General features: G+C 42.0%; 1 protein-coding gene across 1 annotated transcript in view; it reads left to right on the plus strand.

The window, feature by feature from the left end:
* FSIP1 (fibrous sheath interacting protein 1) overlaps positions 1-22,567 on the plus strand; it is a 142,936-nt gene that overhangs the window by 59,935 nt on the left and 60,434 nt on the right. Inside the window, exon 6 of the mRNA XM_089681490.1 lies at positions 10,854-10,955. Coding sequence (XP_089537616.1) covers positions 10,854-10,955 — 102 coding nt within the window. The remainder of the gene's footprint in view (positions 1-10,853; positions 10,956-22,567) is intronic.

A 22,567-nucleotide genomic window follows, 5' to 3' on the forward strand; every position in this document is an offset into this window, starting at 1 on the left:
CATTCATGTTGAGTAGACAAAGTGAAAAGACTTAGAAGGTAAGTTGGGCAGTATTTTAGATAGGTACCTCTGGTTTTGTTGCCTGCTTCCCCAATTCAAACATTTATTCTGGTCATAAAAGGAACAAAATTTCACTCTTGTAGCTAATGATTTTTAGAATAGGTCATAGTGCTGTTTGCTTCCAGGTGGGTGGAATGTGAAGCAGAATTCTGTCTAATATTTGAAGCCATGAAAGGGACTTTTGCTGCAAGTGACTGCATACCTTATGCCAGTGTGATGTTCATTCCTCTCCAGGAGTAAGTTACTTGCGAATCTCCTCTCTGCTTGGGAAGCTTCCTTTGTTTTCCACCTACCTGTATTGGATTGCTGGGAAGATAAAGAAAAATAAAGCTTGTAGAGATTTTTAGGGCATTTTTGTTTTCTGCTATGTTGAAGGTTTGCCATAATATGATCACTTTTGTCAATGAGCTTTGGGTGTCTATGGCATTCAGTTTGACATCAGTTTAGGATGCTTCTGATATCATTCAGAATTCATTAACAATGGCATTTGACCTGAAATTTACTGACTTCAATCAGGTTTGCATTCCTGTAAACTTGTATGGGAATAAAAATCTCATCTGGTGCAAACAAAAACCTGTCACCACACAGGTTCTTAAACTGAGGCTTTGACAAGGCTGTGAATGTTAAACTATTAAACTGTGGATGTTAAATATTCTTAACAAGCCATAAATGAACTTTATAACATTCCATCACTAACCTCTGTAGCTACAGACACTGGGTAGCAAGTTATCCTCAAATTTCACAATTGAGGCACTTAAATGTCTGTTTGCAGTTGGGTTCTCAAGAGAGCATCTGCTGTTTGCTTTCAAAAGCTGCAAGTTACTGCTTCGAGCAGGAGTAGGGGAAGATGAGCTGTGACTTCAAGTGAACGTTAAAGGATGAATTTCTCTTCAATGCCTGCAGCTACAGAGGTCAGTGTGGGTTTTTATAAGTTTTAAGTATGTATAAGTTATATACAACCACTTTTGTTATCCAGACAAGCATAGCCAAATTTTAAGCTCCATTTTAACACAAATACAACATAATCAAGGACACTCAGCAGTTTGCAGATTAAGTGGTTAACTAGCAACAGTACACTAATGTATTAACCTCTTTGTTCATTCTTCTTTTTCCTTTTATTAGCATGTTTACCTCAGACATGCATATGCAGACCCTGATTAGCTAGTAATCTATGAAACCATGATTATGTGTTAAAATTAGCAAAATGTTATCCACATTTAAAAGTATGTTTTTGTGATTCTTTGGTCAGGGTCACATGACATTGACAACATAATGTGGCCTGCCAACTTTTTGAATTATTTGTTTATGCCGACAAAGATTTTGAGTAAAGACTCTGATGTCTACAATCCATTGGATGGCTCCTGTTGCATTGGGTAATGTGATCCAGAATCCACTATGTGATCTCCATGCTATAGCAGATGGGTAAATATATACTCATTCTGCTCATCACCCCTCATTTGTAAAAAGAGGATTTTAGTTCTGAGTTTGGGTTCACTCTAGGACACAATAACCTTAAACTCTGAGAACTGCAAAATATTCATTTTTAGATGCATGAGATAATCAGAAAAGAGAACATTCTTTCCACAGTGTTCATCTAAATGTTGTGATTGTTAAAAACACTATTTTTTAGTTGGAGATCTATCCTTGTATAAACCTACTAAAGGCAAAGACAGTTTCTTAACTAAAAAATGTTCTTATTGGCATGCTGTGAAATAACTCAAATAAAAACCAATATGTGGATATAATAATATAATATAATATAATGGAGTTGTTTTCAGGCACAAGTTACAAATCCATGGTCACTGTTTTTTTTTACTAGGTGAAAGCCTATACAAATAATTAAATTGGTTATACTTTTATATAGCTTTGGTTTCAGTTCACATTGTCTAGTAGTTGTTAAATGGACAAGTCTTTAGAAATCTGGAGCCAGTTGCTATGGAAAAGTGAAGGCTTACATTTTTTTAGCTGGTGGTTAGTTTATTTTTCCATTAATATTTCTGTTCAAATGTCTCTGGAAGACACATCTATCTTGTACCATCTGCTTTATTTACCAGTTCCCACAACAAGGAATGTTTAAAGTTAGTGATTATTTAACTTTCCCTGGAACTGCTGGTTTTAATGGATCCTGATTTTTTCTGGATTTGTGGTTCTGAATGGTCCATCTGCATTTGTTAGAAAAACAGGAATTGTATTGTCTTTGGCCCTCTTTCAATACAAAAAGCACACCTTCCTTTCATAATGGAATATTTTGTCCACTTCAAACAAATAAAGCTATAGGAGTCAAATAAAGAATGTATGGACAGAATATTGCCATGATATTCTAAGTTCTGTAGAAAAAGACTTTTTATACCGAATAGGACAGCCTTTCTGAATGTTTTCAACACAGAGCAACCCTTAATAATTAATACAGACCATCACTACCTGCACTGAAACCAAAAACACAATATTCTGTAAAGTATATCACTCATAGGAAAGTGCAATATGCAAAGAAAACACAACCTCAAACACACATTCAATATCCTCCAATGGTATCTTTATAAAGTGCATAAAATCAATGTGCAAAATATATACAGTTGCAAGAAAAAGTATGTGAACCCCTTGGGATTACGTGGCGTTTTGCATGAATTGGGCATAAAATGTGCTCTGAATGTCATCTAAGTCACAACAATAGAAGAACACAGTCTGCTGAACATAATACTACACAAACATTAGATGTTGCCATGGTTTATTTGCACATAACATGTAAACATTCACAGTGCAGGGAGGAAAAAGTATGTGAGGCCCTAACTTAATGACTTCTCCCAGAGCTAATTGGAGCCAGGAGTGAGCCAACCTTGACTCCAATCAGTGTGATGATATTGGATGTGTTGCTGACAGCTGTCCTGCCCTTAAAAAACACACACCTGTTTTGGGTTTACTGGTTTCAAGAAGCACTGTCTGATGTGAACCATGCCTCGCAGAAAAGAGCTCTCAGAAGACCTACGATCAAGAATTGTTGACTTGCATGAAGCTGGAAAGGGTTACAAAAGTATCTCCAAAAGCCTTGATGTTCATGTGTCCACGGTAAGACAGACTGTCTACAAATGGAGAAAGTTTAGCACTGTTGCTACTCTCCCTAGGCGTGGTCGTCCTGTAAAAATGACTGCAAGAGCACAGAGCAGAATGCTGCATGAGGTAAAGAAGAATCCCAGAGTGTCAGCTAAACACCTACAGAAATCTCTGGCACATGCTAACATTTTTGTTGACACATCTACAATAAAAAACATTAAACAAGAATGGAGTACATGGGAGGACACCACGGAGGAAGCCATTGCTGTCCAAAAAGAATATTGCAGCATGTTTGAAGCTTGCAAAAGAGCACCTGGATGTTCCACAGCACTACTGGCAAAATATACTGTGGACAAATGAAACCAAGATTGAGTTGTTTGGGAAGAACACACAACACTATGTGTGGAGAAAAAAAGGCACAGCACACCAACATCAAAACCTCATCCCCACTGTAAAACATGGCGGAGGGAGCAACATGGTTTGGGGCTGCTTTGCTGCCTCAGGGCCTGGACGGATTGTTGTCATTGATGGGAAAATGAATTCCAGAGTTTATCAAGACATTTTGCAGGAAAACGTACGACCATCTGTCCACCAACTGAAGCTCCGCAGAGGATGGGGGATGCAACAGGACAATGACCCAAAGCATACAAGTAATTCAACAAAACAATGGCTGCAAAAGCACAGAATACGCCTTCTGGAGTGGCCCAGTCAGAGTCCTGACCTCACCCCGATTGAAATGCTGTGGCATGACCTTAAGAGAGCGATTCACACCAGACACCCCAAGAATATTGCTACACTGAAACAGTTTTGTGAAGAGGAGTGGTCCAAAATTACTCCAGATCGTTGTGCAGGTCTGATTTGCAACTACAGGAAACGTTTGGTTGAGGTTATTGCTGCCAAAGGAGGGTCAACCAGTTATTAAGTCCAAAGGTTCACATACTTTTTCCTCCCTGAACTGTGAATGTTTACATGTTATGTGCAATTAAACCATGGCAACATCTAATGTTTGTGTAGTATTATGTTCAGCAGACTGTGTTCTTCTATTGTTGTGACTTAGATGACATTCAGAGCACATTTTATGCCCAATTCATGCAAAACTCCACGTAATCCCAAGGGGTTCACATACTTTTTCTTGCAGCTGTATAACACTCCCATATAATAATAAAAGTGTAATATGCATTTATTCTGGTGGCATACTGAGCCAAAAGTATGAAAATTGTGCCAATAATTTGTGTCCAAATACATATGGACCTAACTGTTTTTGGTGGTGTGTTTTATGTACGAGTATTGATTTATGTTTGTCCCCAGCATGTTTGAATTCACTGATGACTGACTCACTACCTCTGCTGGAAGTCTATTCCAACTACTCTTCCAGTAAAATAATACTTTCCAAGATTAGTTTTGAATGTTCCTCCTGCTGGCTTAAATGGTTACAAAGTCTGGTTGGAAAAAAACCACAAGCCCATCCAGTTCAACCAGTGAGTTTAAGGTCATGTCCGTGTGTTGATTTTGGCTTGAAAATACTACCCTCCTGAACCATGTTTGTTGAGGATTCTCTACTGAATGCATCATACTGTAATAAAATCTTGCTAATGCTCATAATATCTGCTGTAACAGCATTACAGCTACACTAAGTTACAAAGGGTATATTTATAAAAATGTTTACATAGCTATTCGTCCAGTTAAATTGCAGATGCATTTATTCGAATGGGGCAAAATCTGGGTACTCCAGTTTCCTCCCACACTCCAATGACATGCTGGTAGGTTAATTGGATCCTGTCCAAATTGGCCCTAGTATGTATATGTATGAATGTAAGTTAGGGACCTTAGATTGTACGCCCTTTGAGGGTTAGGGACTGATGCGAATGTACAATATATATATATATATATATATATATATATATATATATGTGTATATATGTGTGTGTGAAGTACTGTGTAAATTGACAGCGCTACTTAAGTACCTGTAATAAATAAAATAAAAATCGAATATTCTTCTAATTCCTCTACAACCACTCTATATATATATTTTTTTAGGCATTAACAATTAGCCTGAAGAGGAAATAGAGGCAGATTATTCAGTTTTACCCTATTCACATAGAATGCATAAGGAGCCGTTTCACTGGACAAATAACTGCAATTTTTTCTTAACTACACCCAAAACTGTGTGGTGTGATTAAATTCACAGTGTCTGCAATTTAAATCCATAAGAATGTCACTTAGTTAACTTTCAATGTTTGACAGAAGGTTGTGTGCATTCATTTTACACTCGACAATACAAGAGGCCCTGCTCATCACCTGCTCAGACGTTAATTGCCTTGCAAACAAGCAGTAGCATTCAAACAACCTCCTTTTGGTGCTGTTGTCTAGTGACATGACCAGTATAGCTTGCAATTTAAATAATGAGCATAGATGTACAAGTCAGTGCACTGTGATTGAAATCTGACCTTGGCTAGGAATGCGCAGCTAATGAATGTATAGGAAAATGGTTAGATCTGCCTCTTATCTACCAGCATTTATTCCCCTTACTATAACAACCAACTTATTGATCAGAAAACCTGCCTCGTTTTGCCTCCCCTACATTTCTTGGTCTGTCATTGTGATTGGCCAGTAGAGAAAGCAGAATGCTGTTAAATGCCCTACAATGAATGTCCATAGTCTTAGTAAAATGTTTACAGCCTTGTTACAGCTAAGTGAATGTAGCCAAATCTAAATGCAGCCCATGGTTTTTAATGGCACATGGACTAGTGCTATGTATAGATCAGTAAAAAAAAAAATCTGCTTTGCTGGTCATTATTTTATGAGCATATGCCACACTACCTTAATAAAAAAAGCTTGGGGCTAGGGGAATGTGTACGTATACATGCATATATGCATGTATTATGAAGCCTTTATTTATGTTTTTACTCTGGAACTTTCTGCCAGGAATATCTGCGCTTCATACATCAGTACCGTGTGCGAGAACCCTTAAGGATATGGAACCTTTCATGGAGATCCGAAAGGAAATGGTTTCCAAAGGGGGGCAGTTTCTGCCTGTATGACCCAACGGCAGAATCAGCAGGCTTGGGTCTGTCTTTGGTAGCCCTGCTGGCGTTCTCCTGGAAGGGGATAGTTACAGAGTAGAAATATGGTATTAACCCTATGTTTAAACCCTCTGATACAATGGCGAGTAAACTGGAAACGTTTCTTTACTGAGGAATTTAGGAAGGCATTTGAAATTGAATAATATGAACAGCATGTAATGGTACTATTGATTTATGTGCAATGAAGGTCTTATGGACTAATGAGGGAAATTTGCTGAAATGGGAACACAGAATCTGGAGCGGTTGTGCACAGTGATCCATCAGCTTCCAGGTTTTATTGTCAAAGCTTAATTGAACAAGCTGAAGTTAGAAGCTGAAGGACAGATGAAGTTGTCAGCAGACGGACTTAGGAGCACGGATCGGTATTATGTGAACGCTGTAACTGTATACAGTACTGAGTGAACGTAGATATGCTATTAATTTATTACAGGTACTTATATAGCACCATCAATTTACGCAGCCCTTTACATATACATTGTACATTCTCATCAGTCCCTAATCCTCAAGGGGCGTCCAATCTAAGGTCCCTAACTCACATTCATACATACACATACTTGAGCCAATTTAGACAGGATCCAGTTAACCTCCTAGCATGTCTTTGGAGTGTGGGAGGAAACCGGAGTACCTGGAGGAAACCCACGCAGGCACAGGGAGAACATGCAAACCCCAGACAGGTTGTGCCATGGTTGGGATTCGAACCAACGACCCTAGTACTGCCAGGCAAAATTGCTAATCATTTATCCACTGTGCTACCATTGGTACAATATAGCACCCGCAATATGTGAGTGCGTAATTTTATTAAATAAAAAAATCTAATTTTAAAGGATAAAGCACTATTTCTTGCCTATTCATTTTTATGCTGGAGGAGAAGGATCCATAAGGAGGAGGTTGACCATTGAAAGAGGATTCCAATTCAAGAAGCTTCATTAATAAGTCCAAAATAAAGGGAGACAGGTGCTATTTGACCAAATATTTTTATGTGAGGTCAGTCTCCAGGTGAGGGCAAATCTGGGTTGTTGGTGGAGGTGCACAATTGTTATGATATGAAGACACGAAATGATGTTGAATATATACACAGTGATTGAATTAATTTATGGAAGACACATTTTCAAGAAATAAGGACTCATTGGTGATTCTGGACTTGAGATTCTTGATTATATGGGTGGAACTTATATAATTAGATGAATTTTTATTGATATTTATTTATGATTTTTTTTTTTTAAATATTGCTGAACACATTTGGAGTTTAGTCATCGGTTGCACTGAGAGAAAAGCGTGGCACTGTTTTAAATTATTGGAGCAGAAATTCTATTCATTTCAGAAGCTGCTCGCAAGATTTGTTTTATTTAGAAGCCAACTGGTTACCATGCACAGCTGCACCAGATTCTGTGTGCTGATTTTAGTAAATCTCCCCCATGGTGTTGTAAATTGTTTAGATGGGGGTCTTTTTCATATAAAAAGCTTTAAATTGTTTTGGTAATATTGTTTTAACCACTTTGCGCCCACCTGCCCGCAATGTACCGTGGACATGCGGCCGCTTTAGGCAAAGCAACGTATGGGTACGTGGCTGCCTATTTCTGGGTTTCGGCCAGCTGCACACCCACCCTCTACTGGCATGCTCTGTGATTGTACACAGCAAGAGCCTGTTAGCCAGTCCAGACCAATGATTCATGGCTAGGACCTGCTGATTAACTGTGCAAAGCAGGGATGAGAAACTTGCAGATCGTTTAGTAAAAGCAGAACACTTTACACACATTACATATAGTTAGGCACACATTTAACCCCTTGATCGCACTAGCTAACCACTTCCCAGCAAGTGTCATTCGTACTGTGACAATGTATTGTAATATCACAGATCACTGTATTAATGTCACTTATGATGTCCGAATCAGTTAGTGTCATGTTGCCCGCTGCACTTCCGCAGTCCCATTAAAAAAAGTCACTGATCATCGCCATTAGTAGTAGTAGTAGTAAAAAATATCCAGGATACAGTATAAACTATAGTTTGAAGGCGCTATAACTTTCTCGCAAACCAATCAATATACACTCGTGATATTTTTTTTAAAAAATGTAGCAGAATACATTTTGGCCAAAATGCATGAAGAAATTTTTGTTTTTTTAAATGTTTTATAGCAAAAAGTAAACATTAGTGGGGGTTTTTTTCCCAAAAAATTGGTGTTTTTTTGTTTATATCGCAAACAATAAAAAAAAACCCAGTGGTGAGCAAATACCACCAAAAGAAAGCTTTATAGTGTGAAAAAAATTATACAAATTTAATTTGGGTACAGTGCTGCATGATCATGCAGTTACCAGTTAAAGTTGCTCAGTGTGGTATAGCAAAAAATAGCCTGGTCATGAAGGAGGTTAAATCTTCCGGATCTGAAGTGGTTAAAGAGTACCTGATAAATACATCTAACAATGTTATTTGAATTAATCCTAAAGCAGACCTAAGAGTTTTTTCTTTTTGATGAGGAATTGTTGATTAAAAATATGACTTTTTTTAAGTGAATGATTGATTTATTGACAACCCATCACATATGTGTTAAAAAACCTCAGCGCAATACAATTCCTACAAAATAAATAGTGCAGCTAGTATATAATGTGTTCCCACATGTAAACCGTAAATCAATATAGAACATGCATCACAGCAATATAAACTCAAATGGTGCTCATAATCCAAACAGTGTGGACAAGACTTGTGTGCGTGACAGAAAATATGTGCTACATCCAATGTATTCTTCACACATGTACATAAATCACCATGGACTTGCACATATAAGTGTTAAATGAATATATACATAAACCAAACAAATTATATATAATGGTGAACTGTCCCTTTAAATCTCAGAAATCTTCACGTGTTTGTGCGATGTGTATCCTATATATCGTGCTCCAATTATATCAACAAAAATCTCCAAGCAAATGGTGAACAGTCCCTTTAAATCCACTGTACTGCGGGTGAATCGGTGTAATCACACTACTGCATACACATGTGCGGTGCTCCTGTGTCACCCTTTAGTGTACATCCACCTCTGACACACTATTGCGCTCACCTCCAAGTTTGACCTGTAATGCCAGGTCAAACAACACTTTTCCCTTTAACCTGGGTGGGTATATTGGTACAGAGAACTTCACCACCGTCAGCACTTTAAACTCTACAAAGCGCTCCATAGACATAGGAAAAAATACTCCATATAGTGTAATATTGCCAATTAAAACCAACTTTATTCAAATGTTCAAAATAAACTCACATTTAAAAGTGTCCACCTGGGACACTACAGGGTAAAATTCACTATACGGATAGTACAGGAATCCCTTTTCCAAAATTGGCGGTATGTGCACTTTTGGTTTGCAGCTTGACGTCATCAGCGTACGCTACGCGTTACATCACATCACGTGACTTCAGGAGTGCACGTACTGCCATTTTGGAAAAAGTACAGAAATCCTTTTTCGAAAATGGCAGTACATGCACTCCTGCAGTCATGTGACGCGTAGGGTATGCTGATGACGTCAAGCCGCAAACCGAAAGTGCACATGCCGCCATTTTGGAAAAGGGTTTCCATGAGCGCAACCCAAAACGTTTATTTTACTTTGCCAATGCCACAAAAAACTCTGGTTACAATATGCCTGACAACACCTTGACACACCTCTCCAGGCTTTTTTGGGCCTTGGCGCAGTAAAAGCTTCTTTCTGGCAACACGACCATATGTCTTATTTTTGTTCGAGTATTGTTGTATTGTAACAAAAAAAACAAATCGTCTTTTTCCAGAGCAGCCGGTATTTTCTCCTGAGGTTACCTGTGGCTTTTTCTTTGTATCCCACACAAATCATCTGGCAGTTGTGGCTGCAATCTTTCTTGGTCTACCTGACCTTGGCTTGGTATCAAGAGATCCCTGAACATTCCACTTCTTAATAAGTGAACAGTACTGACTGGCATATTCAAGGCTTTGGATATCTTATGTCCATTTCCATCTTTATTAAGTTCCATTACCTTGTTACGCAAATCTTTTGACAGTTCTTTTCTGCTCACCATGGCTCAGTATCTAGCCTGCTCAGTGCATCCACGTGAGAGCTAACACACTTACTATTTATACACAGACATTGACTGTGATGTAAAAAGTCACAGATGTGGGTATTTAACCTTTTAATTGCCATTTTTAACCTGTGTGTGTAACCTTGTGCGTCTGTACCAAGGTCAAACATTCCAGGGTATGTAAACATGATAAATGGCTGTATATGATCACTATCCTTAAATAAGACAGTCTTTTGGCATGATCAGTTATATTTTCAATGTAAATACCAACATTTCACGATTTCAGCCAGGGTATGCAAACGTTTCGGCACAAATGTTAATTCTTGATATACATTTTAGGTCATTTTTCCAGTATGCAGTGGATTAAAGAATCAAGTATCATTTTATTTCTTTTAACATACTTATAAAAAACCCAGAGCAACCTTAGTCTATTAGTTTGGCGCAAAGCAGTTTCACTGTATTTGTTTGAAAATTGCAAACTGTGGCTATACTTCACTTTGCTGCTACTATGCTGGCACTAGTCGCATTCTGAGCTTTGTCACTACCTGTGGCAAACAACTGTATCTTTTAAATAAATATTATAATCTTATTAGATGCTTAACATTGGCTCACATTTTTCTTTTATATAGGAGAAACCTCTGGTTTGGAAACAACATTTTCTCAAGTATTCTCCACTCAGCTTCCAGTTGAAGAGTGTGATGATGATGATGATGAACTAAAGGACTTACAAGGTAACATGCACATACAGTATTTTATTAGTTAAGTGTAGTCTAACCTAACATACATAACTCCATGTGTTTTGAATCCAACAATCTTCCATCTCTAATGCCAGGGGGACAAAAAGAAAAAGCATGTATTGTATAAAGTATATTTAGTACATATTTCTTTTTTTATTATCTGAGCTAAAAAAGAATAAAAAATATTATTTGAAAATGCATAATGATATTTTGAAGCCTCATATCAAGCCAGAAATTGAAACACTGATCTCTTTTGCACATGTTAAACAGTGTCAGTCTTAGCTTTGCTGAAATAAGCCTGTTTAATCTCTATAAATTGCGTTGCGTCACGCTTAGCATGTGACTTCCTCAGGGTATTACCCATTATTTTTTATGTTCCAATATGGCCGCCACGCCGGAAGTGACGTCACCGCGTTACCAGAAGTGCCTCCTTGCGTACCGACGCATTGTGTCACGCTTAGCATGTGGCTTCCTCAGGTAATACTCTGAGAAAGTCACATGCTAAGCGTGATGCCACGAGTTGGTACGCAAGGAGGCACTTCCGGCGTGGTGGCCATATTGGAACACCTTTTGTAGATACCCATGCAGTACACCTTTAGCATGAGGTAGTAAAGAGGATTTTGAAGGGAGAAAAATTACCTGCCATAAAACATGGAGTCTCCAGCAGCCATGGATTGGATGGTGCGGGGGTCGGGCCTCTGGGACTCCGTATGGCCGTGCTCACAGTGGCATGGTGGTGGGATGTTGCGGGCCGAGATCCAGTCTCCAAGTCAGGACTCATTCAGTCAGGCGGTGCCTGGCCGAAAATGTCCAAGCTCAGACAGCTGTGGAACTGCACATGCACAGTTCCAAAGTCATCCCACGTCCATATTTTATACTGACGATTGACAACCCTGGTGTCACCCCTCTTGCGGTGCGGTCCACATCCCCATTGCAACACCACTGTACCCAGATCCTAAGGGACAGGGGCCTATTAGATTTGGTCTTTCCTACAGTATGCTTTTAAAGGCTATGAAATCAACTTCTAGCACGGTCTACCACAGCACTTTGGAAGTCATGCTTTGCTTGCTGCAAGGCAAGAAAATTTCAGCCCAGTAAGTACTCTGTGGGATGAACCTTGTCTTTTTTCCAGTCTGGTCTGGATCAGTATTTTGCCTTGAGTACCATCAAGGGTAAAATCCAAGCCTATTTTTTTTTCAAAGGCATCTTGTCTCTCTCTCCTTAGTACAGGCATTTATACAAGGTATTGGTTACATTGCTCCTCCTGTACATTCCCCAGTGAATCTGCGGGATCTCAACCTAGTCCTGTCAGTCTTTTTAGCCTATTAATGATATTCCTCTGTCTACCGTTACAGAGTCGCATTCCTAGTCACCATCACTTCTGCAAGGCAAATTTCTGAGTTGGTGGCCTTGACCTATATTAACCCTTTGTTTTCTTACACAAGGACAAGATTGATTTGAGGCTACGGGCCTTACCCCTTCCCAAGAGGGTTTCTTCTTTACACCTTAACCAGGATATTGACTTACCATTTGTATGTCCTTTGCCATAACATCCTAAGGAGATTCCCCTCCATTATTTAGCTGTGGTATGCACTGTTCAGGTTTACCTCTAAGCTACATCTTCTTTTTGTCAGTTCCACTCACTGTGTCTCCTTCCTGAAGTGGATCTGCTAGTGCATCCTGGGTTTTATAGCATCATTCTTCAATTTCTCAGATTTACAAAGTTGCCACCTGGTCTTCAGTTTACATGATCATTAAGATAGACATTCAGGCTTCAGCAGATTCCAGCTTCAGTCAGAAGGTTCTTCAGGTGGTTATAAAAGCTGTAGGGTGCTATTTGTTCTTTTGTTGATTTCTATTAGCTGTTTGCCATTCATTTGCCATTCATTCTCCTCAGTTGGACTGCTTTTGGCCATCATATTGGTTTCAGAATGACATCTTGTCCTGTAGTGTACAATTAGGAAAACAGGATTTTTGCCTTACCTGTGAAATCCTTTTCTTGGAGTATATTACAGGACATTGGTTGCACCCTTTGTTATCTTCTGCACCACCCCGATTAGTGTGCTTCCTATAATACTGAGACTTACTAGGGGGGAGGGGGCTTTCAGCTCTTACAGCTTTGTTTGCAGTATCCAATCTCCTGAAGGCAGCTGTGTACCCAATTGATTCTAGAATATCACCCTGTGTCCTGTATTGTACTTCAGGAAGAGGATTTGTATGACTCCACACAACCTGTCTGGTGATTTCTTTCCCACCAAACTTTGTTTACTGTTAAAGTATATGTAAACCCAACATTTTGTATTCCTAATATGTGCCTGCTGTACCATGTACTTGTATGAGAATGTATCCTGTTCTCTTTGTATTGCTTCCTTTGTGTTAAAGCCCTGCCGTTCCTGCAAATCCCTCTGCTTCTCTATTAAAAACTGACCACACTATGCAAGAGAACACACCATGGTCAGTCTTCTAGCTGTGCTGGAAACTCAGCCTGCTCTCCTCCAATTATCAGACTTGTCTTGACACCCCCCCCCCCCGCTCAGTCTTTCATTGGTAGGATTAGAGTGCTGTTATTTCTCCTCTCCTAGCTTTATGCAGCTGAGTATAGAGGGTATGTGTCCACCTATAAAGGTGGGAAAAAAGGTATTTATATTTTATATCTATACATAAATGTTTTACTTTTCATTTCTGTTTTAAACTGAATGGGTTCTTTTTACAAGGTGAGGGTTTGCTATCATTTTAAAGTCATCATAGTGCCGACTCATCCCTTGTTAAATGACTTACTGTAGTATGAGATTTCAGTCACTCTGACCCTTAAGCAATCTTTAGCTGCTGTGCTATCCTTGTCAGCCCATAGCGCTTTTGGGTTTTTTTCCTGTCTTAAATGTTTGTGGTTAGTCAATAAGGGTCAATCAATGTTTGTGTAAAACAAAATTAAATTTACAGTAATGTAATATGTTACTATATATACAATTTTTACAAACTGTTTTTAACACTTATAAATGTACACAATAAAATAAATATGATCAAAAACTATTTACTCTTTAAAGTGGTTCTTCTTTCAAAATTAAAAGTCGGCAGCTACAAAAACTGTAGATGCTGACTTTTAATAAACAGACATTCACCTGTCCCAGGATCCAGCGCTGTCCTCACCCGGCCGGTTTCTTCATCAGTCTTCAGGTCCCTGGCGCTGGTATGTTAACTGTGGGCAGCCGGCTATGACTCCTTGCGCTTGCATGAGCCACGTGTACTTTGTGAATGGTCCTGCAGCCTTCTGGGACCAGTGACAGGTCCCAGAAGGCTGTGGGCAGGGAGTGGGGGAGAAGAACTTCAACTTGGATTGCCCAGGCGATCTGAGTAGTAATGGGAGCGGGTACCTGTCAAAACTAAGTATCGACTCCCCCTTCAAAAAATGGATTAAAAATATTTTGTATTAGTTGTGTTTGATCTCAATTAATCAGGCTTACGTTATCATTTGTTAAGGTAGTCAGGTGTATGATTGAACTGCATTCTAGCAGTCTGCTTCCTACTGAACACCGACTTCTCACTCAGCATGGGTGTCGTTCAAATAACACTTTGCATTTTCTCAGTGAATGCAAAGTGTTCTCTCATTGGATCAGGTGAAGGTTATGACATCACCATCCAATCAGAGAATGCTTTGCATTCATTGAGAAAATGAAAAGGGTTCCTTGATTGGTGGCTGTGCCAAGTGAGTGACCTCCTGTGTTCACAATGCAGACAGGCAGATGCTTGGCACAGAGCCCAGAAGCTAGTGGAAATCACTGTAGTAGTGGTGCCTACTACAGTGATTTCCACCTTCCACAGGGTTCTCACAGATATAACAAATAAATATTTACATTGGTCCAATGTGTCAGGAACCATGAACCAGGCGGAGACAGAAAGTGCAGTTAAAATTACACCTTTAATACAATAGCAAATAGCAAATATAACACAGTCCAGGAACATAGTCAAAACAGAAGCCAGGGTTTGGATGCCAGAGCAGATAGTCAGAGGAGCCAGGGTAAGATAACAGAAGTCAGCGTAGTCAGGAGCCAAAAATCAGGAACAGGAATTGTGAGAGAAGTAATCACGGGAACACACTGGAGATCATAGACCATGCAAGGGCAAAGAGGAAATGAGCTAAGCTGCTAAAATAGGCAGGTAATGGTATCTAGGTGAGTCACTGTGGACATGAGTAATGAAGGAATAAGTTCACCTTTTGGAACTGTTACATGTTACTCCCATATTTATGGTGTAACATGTTACGATCAGACCGGCCCCCGGTCCTTGCTTTGACAGCTAGTGGGGGATCTTCTCCCCCCTTATTAGCTGTCAAATTTTTTAAAAATGTGGCTGTGTGGGGCTCCGCCCACACAGCCACCTCACACATTTACAGTCATCTGTAAATGAAAGACTACAAGTCCTGACAGCCTTAGCAGCTGTCAGCTTGCAGTCCTCAATGAACTACCACAGCATTGTGAAGCACCATAATAGTTCATTCATTCATTCATCCTGTCAGTATATCCGCTTGCTTGCACATCCCGATATACTGACAGATCTGCAGGAGACCTACATGGCACCAGCGATCTGATCGCTAGTGCAATGGTTTACAGGCTCGTGCAGACAAAAATAATAAATGCATTTTTTTTTACCTGCAAAAAGGTGAACTTATCCTTTAACCGACAGCTGAGCAGTTTCTGAGCACTGAAAGAAAAGAATCGCTTGTTAAGTAGCAGGACCCCTGACACAATGTGCCCTTGATTCATTTGCATATTAAACTGATATAATATACAGCCAGGTGGAACATATTTACATATAACAGTGCTTACAGATACAGGTGTTATAGTTAAACAAATACATAAGACGGCATACACACACTAGTTCTAAAAGAATTGAGCTCTGTCTTTTCAAAGTCATCATTTCTATTTTTTAGGAACTTATTGACTGGCACAGTACCACTGGATTGGTGTAAGGCCAATGTGGTGCCTATATTTAAAAAGCACAACAGCAGCTGCATCCAAGCCTTACATCACCAAGTAGAATGCAAGGCGTTGGATGCAGTGGTGTAAAGCACACCGCCACTGGACTCTAGAGCAGTGGAGACGTGTCCTCTGGAGTAATGAATCATGCTTCTCTTTCCAGCAATCCAATGGACGTGTCTGGGTTTGGCGGTTGCCAGGAGAATGGTACTTGCCTGACTGCATTGTGCCAAGTGTAAAGTTTGGTGAAGAGGGGATTATGGTGTGGGATTGTTTTGCAGGGGTTGGGCTCTGTAGTTCCAGTGAAGGGAAATCTTAAGGCGTCGGCATATCAAGACATTTTGGACAATTTCATGCTCCCAACTTTTTGGGAACAGTATCAAGATCGCCCCTTCCTGTTCCAACATGACTGTGCACCAGTACACAAAGCAAGGTCCATAAAGTGTGTTTGGGTTGAAGGAACTTGACTGGCCTGCACAGAATCCTGACCTCAACCCGATAGAACACCTTTCGGATGAATTACAGCTGAGACTGCGAGCAGGGCCTTCTCGTCAGACATCAGTGCCTGACCTCACAAATCCGCTTCTGGAAGAATGGTCAAATATTCCCATAGACACTCCTAAACCTTGTGGACAGCCTTCCTAGAAGAGTTGAAGCTGTTATAGCTGCAAAGGGTGGGCCAACTCAATATTGAACCCTACGAACTATGCCATGCCGTTAAAGTTCATGTGTATTTATACAGTAAATGATATAGGATCTGAGATTAAAAGTACCATTTCAGTCTATGCAGATGAGACCAAGCTATGCAGTAGAATAATGTCCTTACAGGATGTCTCCAATTTACAAGCCGACCTCAATGAGGTTTAATGTTGATGCATGTAAAGTTATGCACTTGGGGGCTAAGAATATGCATGCAACATACATCCTTGGAGGAGAACAGCTGGGGGAATCAATGGTGGAGAAGGATCTGGGTGTTCATGTACCTCATAGGCTAAATATTAGCATGCAAAGCCAAGCTGCAGTTTCCAAAGCATGCAAAATCATTTCTTGTATTAGGAGAGGTATAGACTTCAGAAAGACATAATTTTGCCCCTGTACAAATCATTTGTAAGATTTCATCTGGAATATGCTGTTCAGTTTTGGGCAACAGTTCACAAAAAGGATATTAGGGAACTGGAGGAAGTCCAGAGAAGGGCAACCAAACTGATAAGAGGCATGGAGAAGATAAGCTATGAGTAAAGATCAGAGGAACTGAATTTATTCTGTCTTGAGAAGAGGAGATTAAGGGGGATATGATCAACATGTTGTGACAGTAGGCAGGTGAAATCACCTGGTTGCGTCCTGGATGGACGATATATTTGTCCGAGATTCAGGGTTTATGGGGATTTGTACCACTAGAGGGAAGTGCTGAGTCCTTCAGCACTGAGATAATGAGCCCAGCTGAAGGTAGTGGGCTCATTAACACTTGTATAAAGCTTCCCAGAGTGCTTAGGGAGTTGCTCCACCCTGGAACCAGATCTGTGCCTGAACTGTCTGGGGAGCTGACCTGTTATCTGTGTGCAGAGAGACCAAAGCCTGTGTGGCTAACCTCCCAGTACTAGCAACTAGGTATAGCAGCAGGCTGTACCTAGTGGGTAGCTAGGGTAAAGCTGTTGTTGCAGTAAGTAGCCAAGTTGGCCAGGATTTATTTTGATGTCTCTTTTTGTTTATCATTTTTTCTGTAAATATTGTAAATAAATTGCACCTGTTTGTTTTCACCTCCACTATTGTTGTGCTGTGCCTATCTTTTTGTGTTGTGCACCCATCCAGGGGGTCACACACACCCGCTGCCGAGCTAACCTTGTTACATATGGTGGAGGACGGCGGGCAGTTGTGGTAACTAAAGGCCAGCATGGAGGAGATAATCAGACAGTTGGCTCTGGCAAATGCCAATCAACAACAGGCAAATGCCAATCAACAGCAGGCAAATGCAAGTTTCCAGCAGAGCATTGCAGCCCAGCAGAAGGCCTTGGAACAAGCAGAGGTCCGCCATAGGGAATTGCTGGTGCAACAGGACCAGAAACACCAGAAACAAATTGAGGCTGTTTTGAAGCAGCTCCAGCAGAGGCAGCAGACTGAGGCTGGTGATGATTCTGGTAAAACACCATCATTTTCTGTGGGCCGTTTATTGCCAAAAATGACTGGAGAGGATGATCCGGAGGTGTTTCTAACCTCCTTTGAAAGGACTGCTGAAAGGGAAAAGTGGCCTAAAGAACAGTGGGCTGGATTGATGGCCCCATTATTAACTGGAGAATCGCAAAAAGCTTACTATGACCTGGAGCCGGACCAAGCCAAAAACTATGATGTGCTAAAAGTGGAAATTTTGGCCCGGTTGGGTGTTACCCTCGCTGTCCGTGCTCAGCGGGTACATAATTGGACTTTTCGGCTTGGGAAACCTCCCAGGTCACAGATGTATGATCTCATTCACCTGAGCAGGAAGTGGCTGCAGCCAGAGACTTTGACCGCCCCAAAAATTGTGGAACGTGTCGTCATGGATCGGTTCCTAAGGTCTCTGCCTAATACTATTCAAAAGTGGGTCAGCCATGGAGACCCAGAAACTGCAGACAAGCTGGTGGATCTAGTGGAGAGATACTTGGCTACTGAGAACCTGACCTCCTCTTCCAGAGACTCACGGACTTTCCACCCTAAGACCAGACCATCCCCAGCGGCGGGTAAGATGACTACAAGGGGTGAGGGTGGAGAGAGTGAGAGGGTGGGAGTATTACCCAATGTCTGGCAAGAGCGGCCAGGAAGGCCAAGGCCGCAAGAAGCGGTGAAAAAAATTATTTGTTACCGCTGCCGGCAAGAGGGACATATTGCAGCTAATTGCCCAGTGGTGGATGAGCCTATGCAGTGTGACTTTCTGAGCAATAGACGTCAGTCGCTGTTTGCGACAGTGGTATGCACGGCCAGCCCGGGCACTGAGAAACATTTGTGCAAAATGACTGTTAATGGAAATAATATTGTGGGGTTGCTGGATTCAGGTAGCTTGGTAACCTTGATAAGAGAGGAGATGGTCACTACAAAGGTCTCTGGGCATAAAAAGGTGGCAGTGATTTGTGTGCATGGGGACACTAGGGAGTATCCCGTGGCTACTGTGTTTTTTGAGACCCCCAAAGGTAACCTGTCTCATCAGGTAGGATTGGTACCTCATTTACCACATGATGCCATTGTGGGGAGGGATTTTCCAAAATTCTGGGAACTCTGGGATTGTTCTGACCCCCCCACTGTCTCCCCTGCAGACCAGGAAGGTGAATCCCAGAAAGCGTCTGAGTGTGGTGAGGTCTCTCCCAAGTTCCCCTTGTCGGTACTAGCTGGGGAGACCCAAGGAACTGGGGAGGAGCCCACCTCCTCAGATGAAAATCTGCCGGTTTTGGATTTCTCGGACTTAGAGGTGCATAGGGAAAATTTTGCCACCGAACAGCTGAAAGACCCCACGCTGATAAAAGCCCGGGAAAATGTAGTAAAAGTAGATGGCCAACTAGTGAGTCCTGAGAAAACTGCTGCTTATCCATACTTCCTTGTGGAAAGGGACCTACTCTATCGAGTTGCTCAGGGGGCAGAAGAAACCATTGAGCAACTGGTGGTGCCCAGACCTTACAGGAAGTTGGTGTTGGAGTTGGCCCATGGACACATCCTTGGGGGTCATTTGGGGGCGGAGAAAACCCGGGAAAGAGTACTGCAGCGGTTCTATTGGCCTGGGGTCATTAAGGAGGTGGAAAATTACTGTTCCTCTTGCCCTGTGTGTCAGAAGTCGGCCCCTATGCCCCATTTCCGTAGTCCACTGGTACCTCTTCCCATCATTGAGGTCCCCTTTGAAAGGATTGCCATGGATTTGGTAGGTCCGCTGGTGAAATCCGCTAGGGGGCATCAGTACCTGTTGGTCATACTCGACTATGCCACCCGCTATCCAGAAGCAATTCCACTCCGAAATACCTCTGCCAAGACAATAGCTAAGGAGCTATTCCTCGTTTTCAGCCGAGTGGGTATTTCAAAGGAACTGCTGACGGACCAGGGAACCCCCTTTATGTCCCGGGTGATGAAAGAGCTCTGCAAACTGTTCAAGGTAAAACAGTTGCGCACCTCTGTGTATCATCCCCAAACTGACGGGTTGGTGGAAAGGTTCAACAAAACCCTGAAACAAATGCTAAGGAAGGTGGTAGATAAGGATGGAAAGGGTTGGGATTATTTAGTACCCTATTTGATGTTTGCCATCCGGGAGGTACCCCAGTCCTCCACAGGGTTTTCACCATTTGAGTTGCTCTATGGGAGACACCCAAGGGGGCTGTTAGATATCGCCAAGGAAACTTGGGAAAGTGAGAGTTCTCCCCAACGGAGTGTGATTGAGCACGTCGCCCAAATGCAAGATAGAATTGCCCAGGTCATGCCTATCGTAAAGGAACATTTGTCCCAAGCACAGTTAGCGCAGCAGAGGGTGTACAATCGGGGGGCCCGGACCAGGTCGTTTGCTGAAGGAGATAGAGTGCTAGTGCTAATCCCTACGGTTGAAAGCAAATTCCTGGCCAAATGGCATGGCCCATACGAGGTGATTGAGAAAGTGAGTGAGGTGAATTACAGGGTCAGACAACCAGGAAGGCGGAAACCGGAGCAGATCTACCACATCAATCTGCTAAAGGCCTGGAGGGACAGGGAATCCCTAGTTGCTGAGGGTTTGTCACCAGCGCCATCTAACTGCTTGGTTCCGGAGGTTGGAATAGCAGTCACCTTGTCTACAATTCAAAAACAGGAGGCTAAAGAGTTTGTGCTCCGCAACATAGAGGTTTTTTCTGAGCTGCCGGGACAAACCTCGGGGGTGGAGCATGACATTATCACCCCACCGGGTGAAAGAGTAAAACTGAAACCCTATAGAATCCCAGAGGCTCGACGGGAGGCAATACGTGGGGAAGTACAGAGAATGCTAGATTTGGGGGTGATAGAGGAGTCCCAAAGTGACTGGTCCAGCCCCATAGTGTTGGTGCCCAAACCAGATGGGAGCTGGCGATTTTGTAACGACTTTCGACAGTTGAATAAAGTTACAAAATTTGACACCTACCCCATGCCAAGGATAGATGAACTAATCGACCGACTGGGAGCAGCCCGGTACATGACAACACTAGACTTGACGAAAGGTTATTGGCAAATTCCCCTAGCTAAGTCGGCAAAGGAGAAGACTGCATTTGTAACCCCAGAAGGGTCATTCCAGTATAAAAGAATGCCGTTCGGGTTACAGAATGCACCGGCCACCTTTCAGCGAAAAATGGATCAGATTCTTCGTCCCCATCAGAAGTATGCTGCAGCGTACTTGGACGATGTGATTATCCATAGCGCAGACTGGGCCTCACATTTGCCAAAAGTTCAGGCTGTGCTAGACTCAATACGGAAAGCTGGGTTTACGGCCAACCCAAAGAAGTGTACGATTGGACAGGAGGAGGCCAAGTACCTGGGGTACACTATTGGGAGAGGGGTAATAAAACCTCAGATAAACAAAGTGGAAGCAATACAGAATTGGCCACGCCCAAATAACAAAAAGCAGGTACGGGCTTTTCTAGGAATTGCTGGCTACTATCGGCGATTCATTCCCCATTTTGCTTCTATGGCAGTACCCCTAACCAACCTGACAAAAGGGAAGGAGTCTGTCATGGTTAAGTGGTCCCCTGAGGCTGAAGCAGCCTTCCTGTCTTTAAAAAGGGCCTTATGTAGCCAGCCAGTCCTATACTCACCAGACTTCTCAAAAGACTTTGTGGTCCAGACAGATGCATCCAATGTTGGCTTAGGAGCAGTGCTGTCCCAGGTTTGGCAGGGGGAGGAGCACCCGGTAATCTATCTCAGCCGAAAGCTAAAGTCTCACGAGGAAAATTACGCCACGATTGAGAAGGAGTGTTTAGCGGTAAAGTGGGCCCTAGATTCCCTTCGGTACTATCTGCTGGGCAGACATTTTGACCTGATCACAGATCACGCTCCCTTGAAATGGATGGCTCAAAATAAGGAGACCAATAGAAGGGTAAATAGGTGGTTTCTGGCCCTACAGGAATTTACCTTCAAGGTGAAGCATCGCCCCGGTGTTCAGATGGGAAATGTGGATGCTTTATCCCGGGTACATGCCTGCCTGGCTACTGGTGTTACAACCCCAAGGTTGAAACAAGAGGGGGGGGTATGTGACAGTAGGCAGGTGAAATCACCTGGTTGCGTCCTGGATGGACGATATATTTGTCCGAGATTCAGGGTTTATGGGGATTTGTACCACTAGAGGGAAGTGCTGAGTCCTTCAGCACTGAGATAATGAGCCCAGCTGAAGGTAGTGGGCTCATTAACACTTGTATAAAGCTTCCCAGAGTGCTTAGGGAGTTGCTCCACCCTGGAACCAGATCTGTGCCTGAACTGTCTGGGGAGCTGACCTGTTATCTGTGTGCAGAGAGACCAAAGCCTGTGTGGCTAACCTCCCAGTACTAGCAACTAGGTATAGCAGCAGGCTGTACCTAGTGGGTAGCTAGGGAAAAGCTGTTGTTGCAGTAAGTAGCCAAGTTGGCCAGGATTTATTTTGATGTCTCTTTTTGTTTATCATTTTTTCTGTAAATATTGTAAATAAATTGCACC

Source organism: Staurois parvus, unplaced genomic scaffold (genome assembly GCF_062004578.1).
Source record: "Staurois parvus isolate SC_StPar_1 unplaced genomic scaffold, SC_StPar_1.0 ptg000267l, whole genome shotgun sequence".
NCBI classification, from domain to species: Eukaryota; Metazoa; Chordata; class Amphibia; order Anura; family Ranidae; genus Staurois; species Staurois parvus.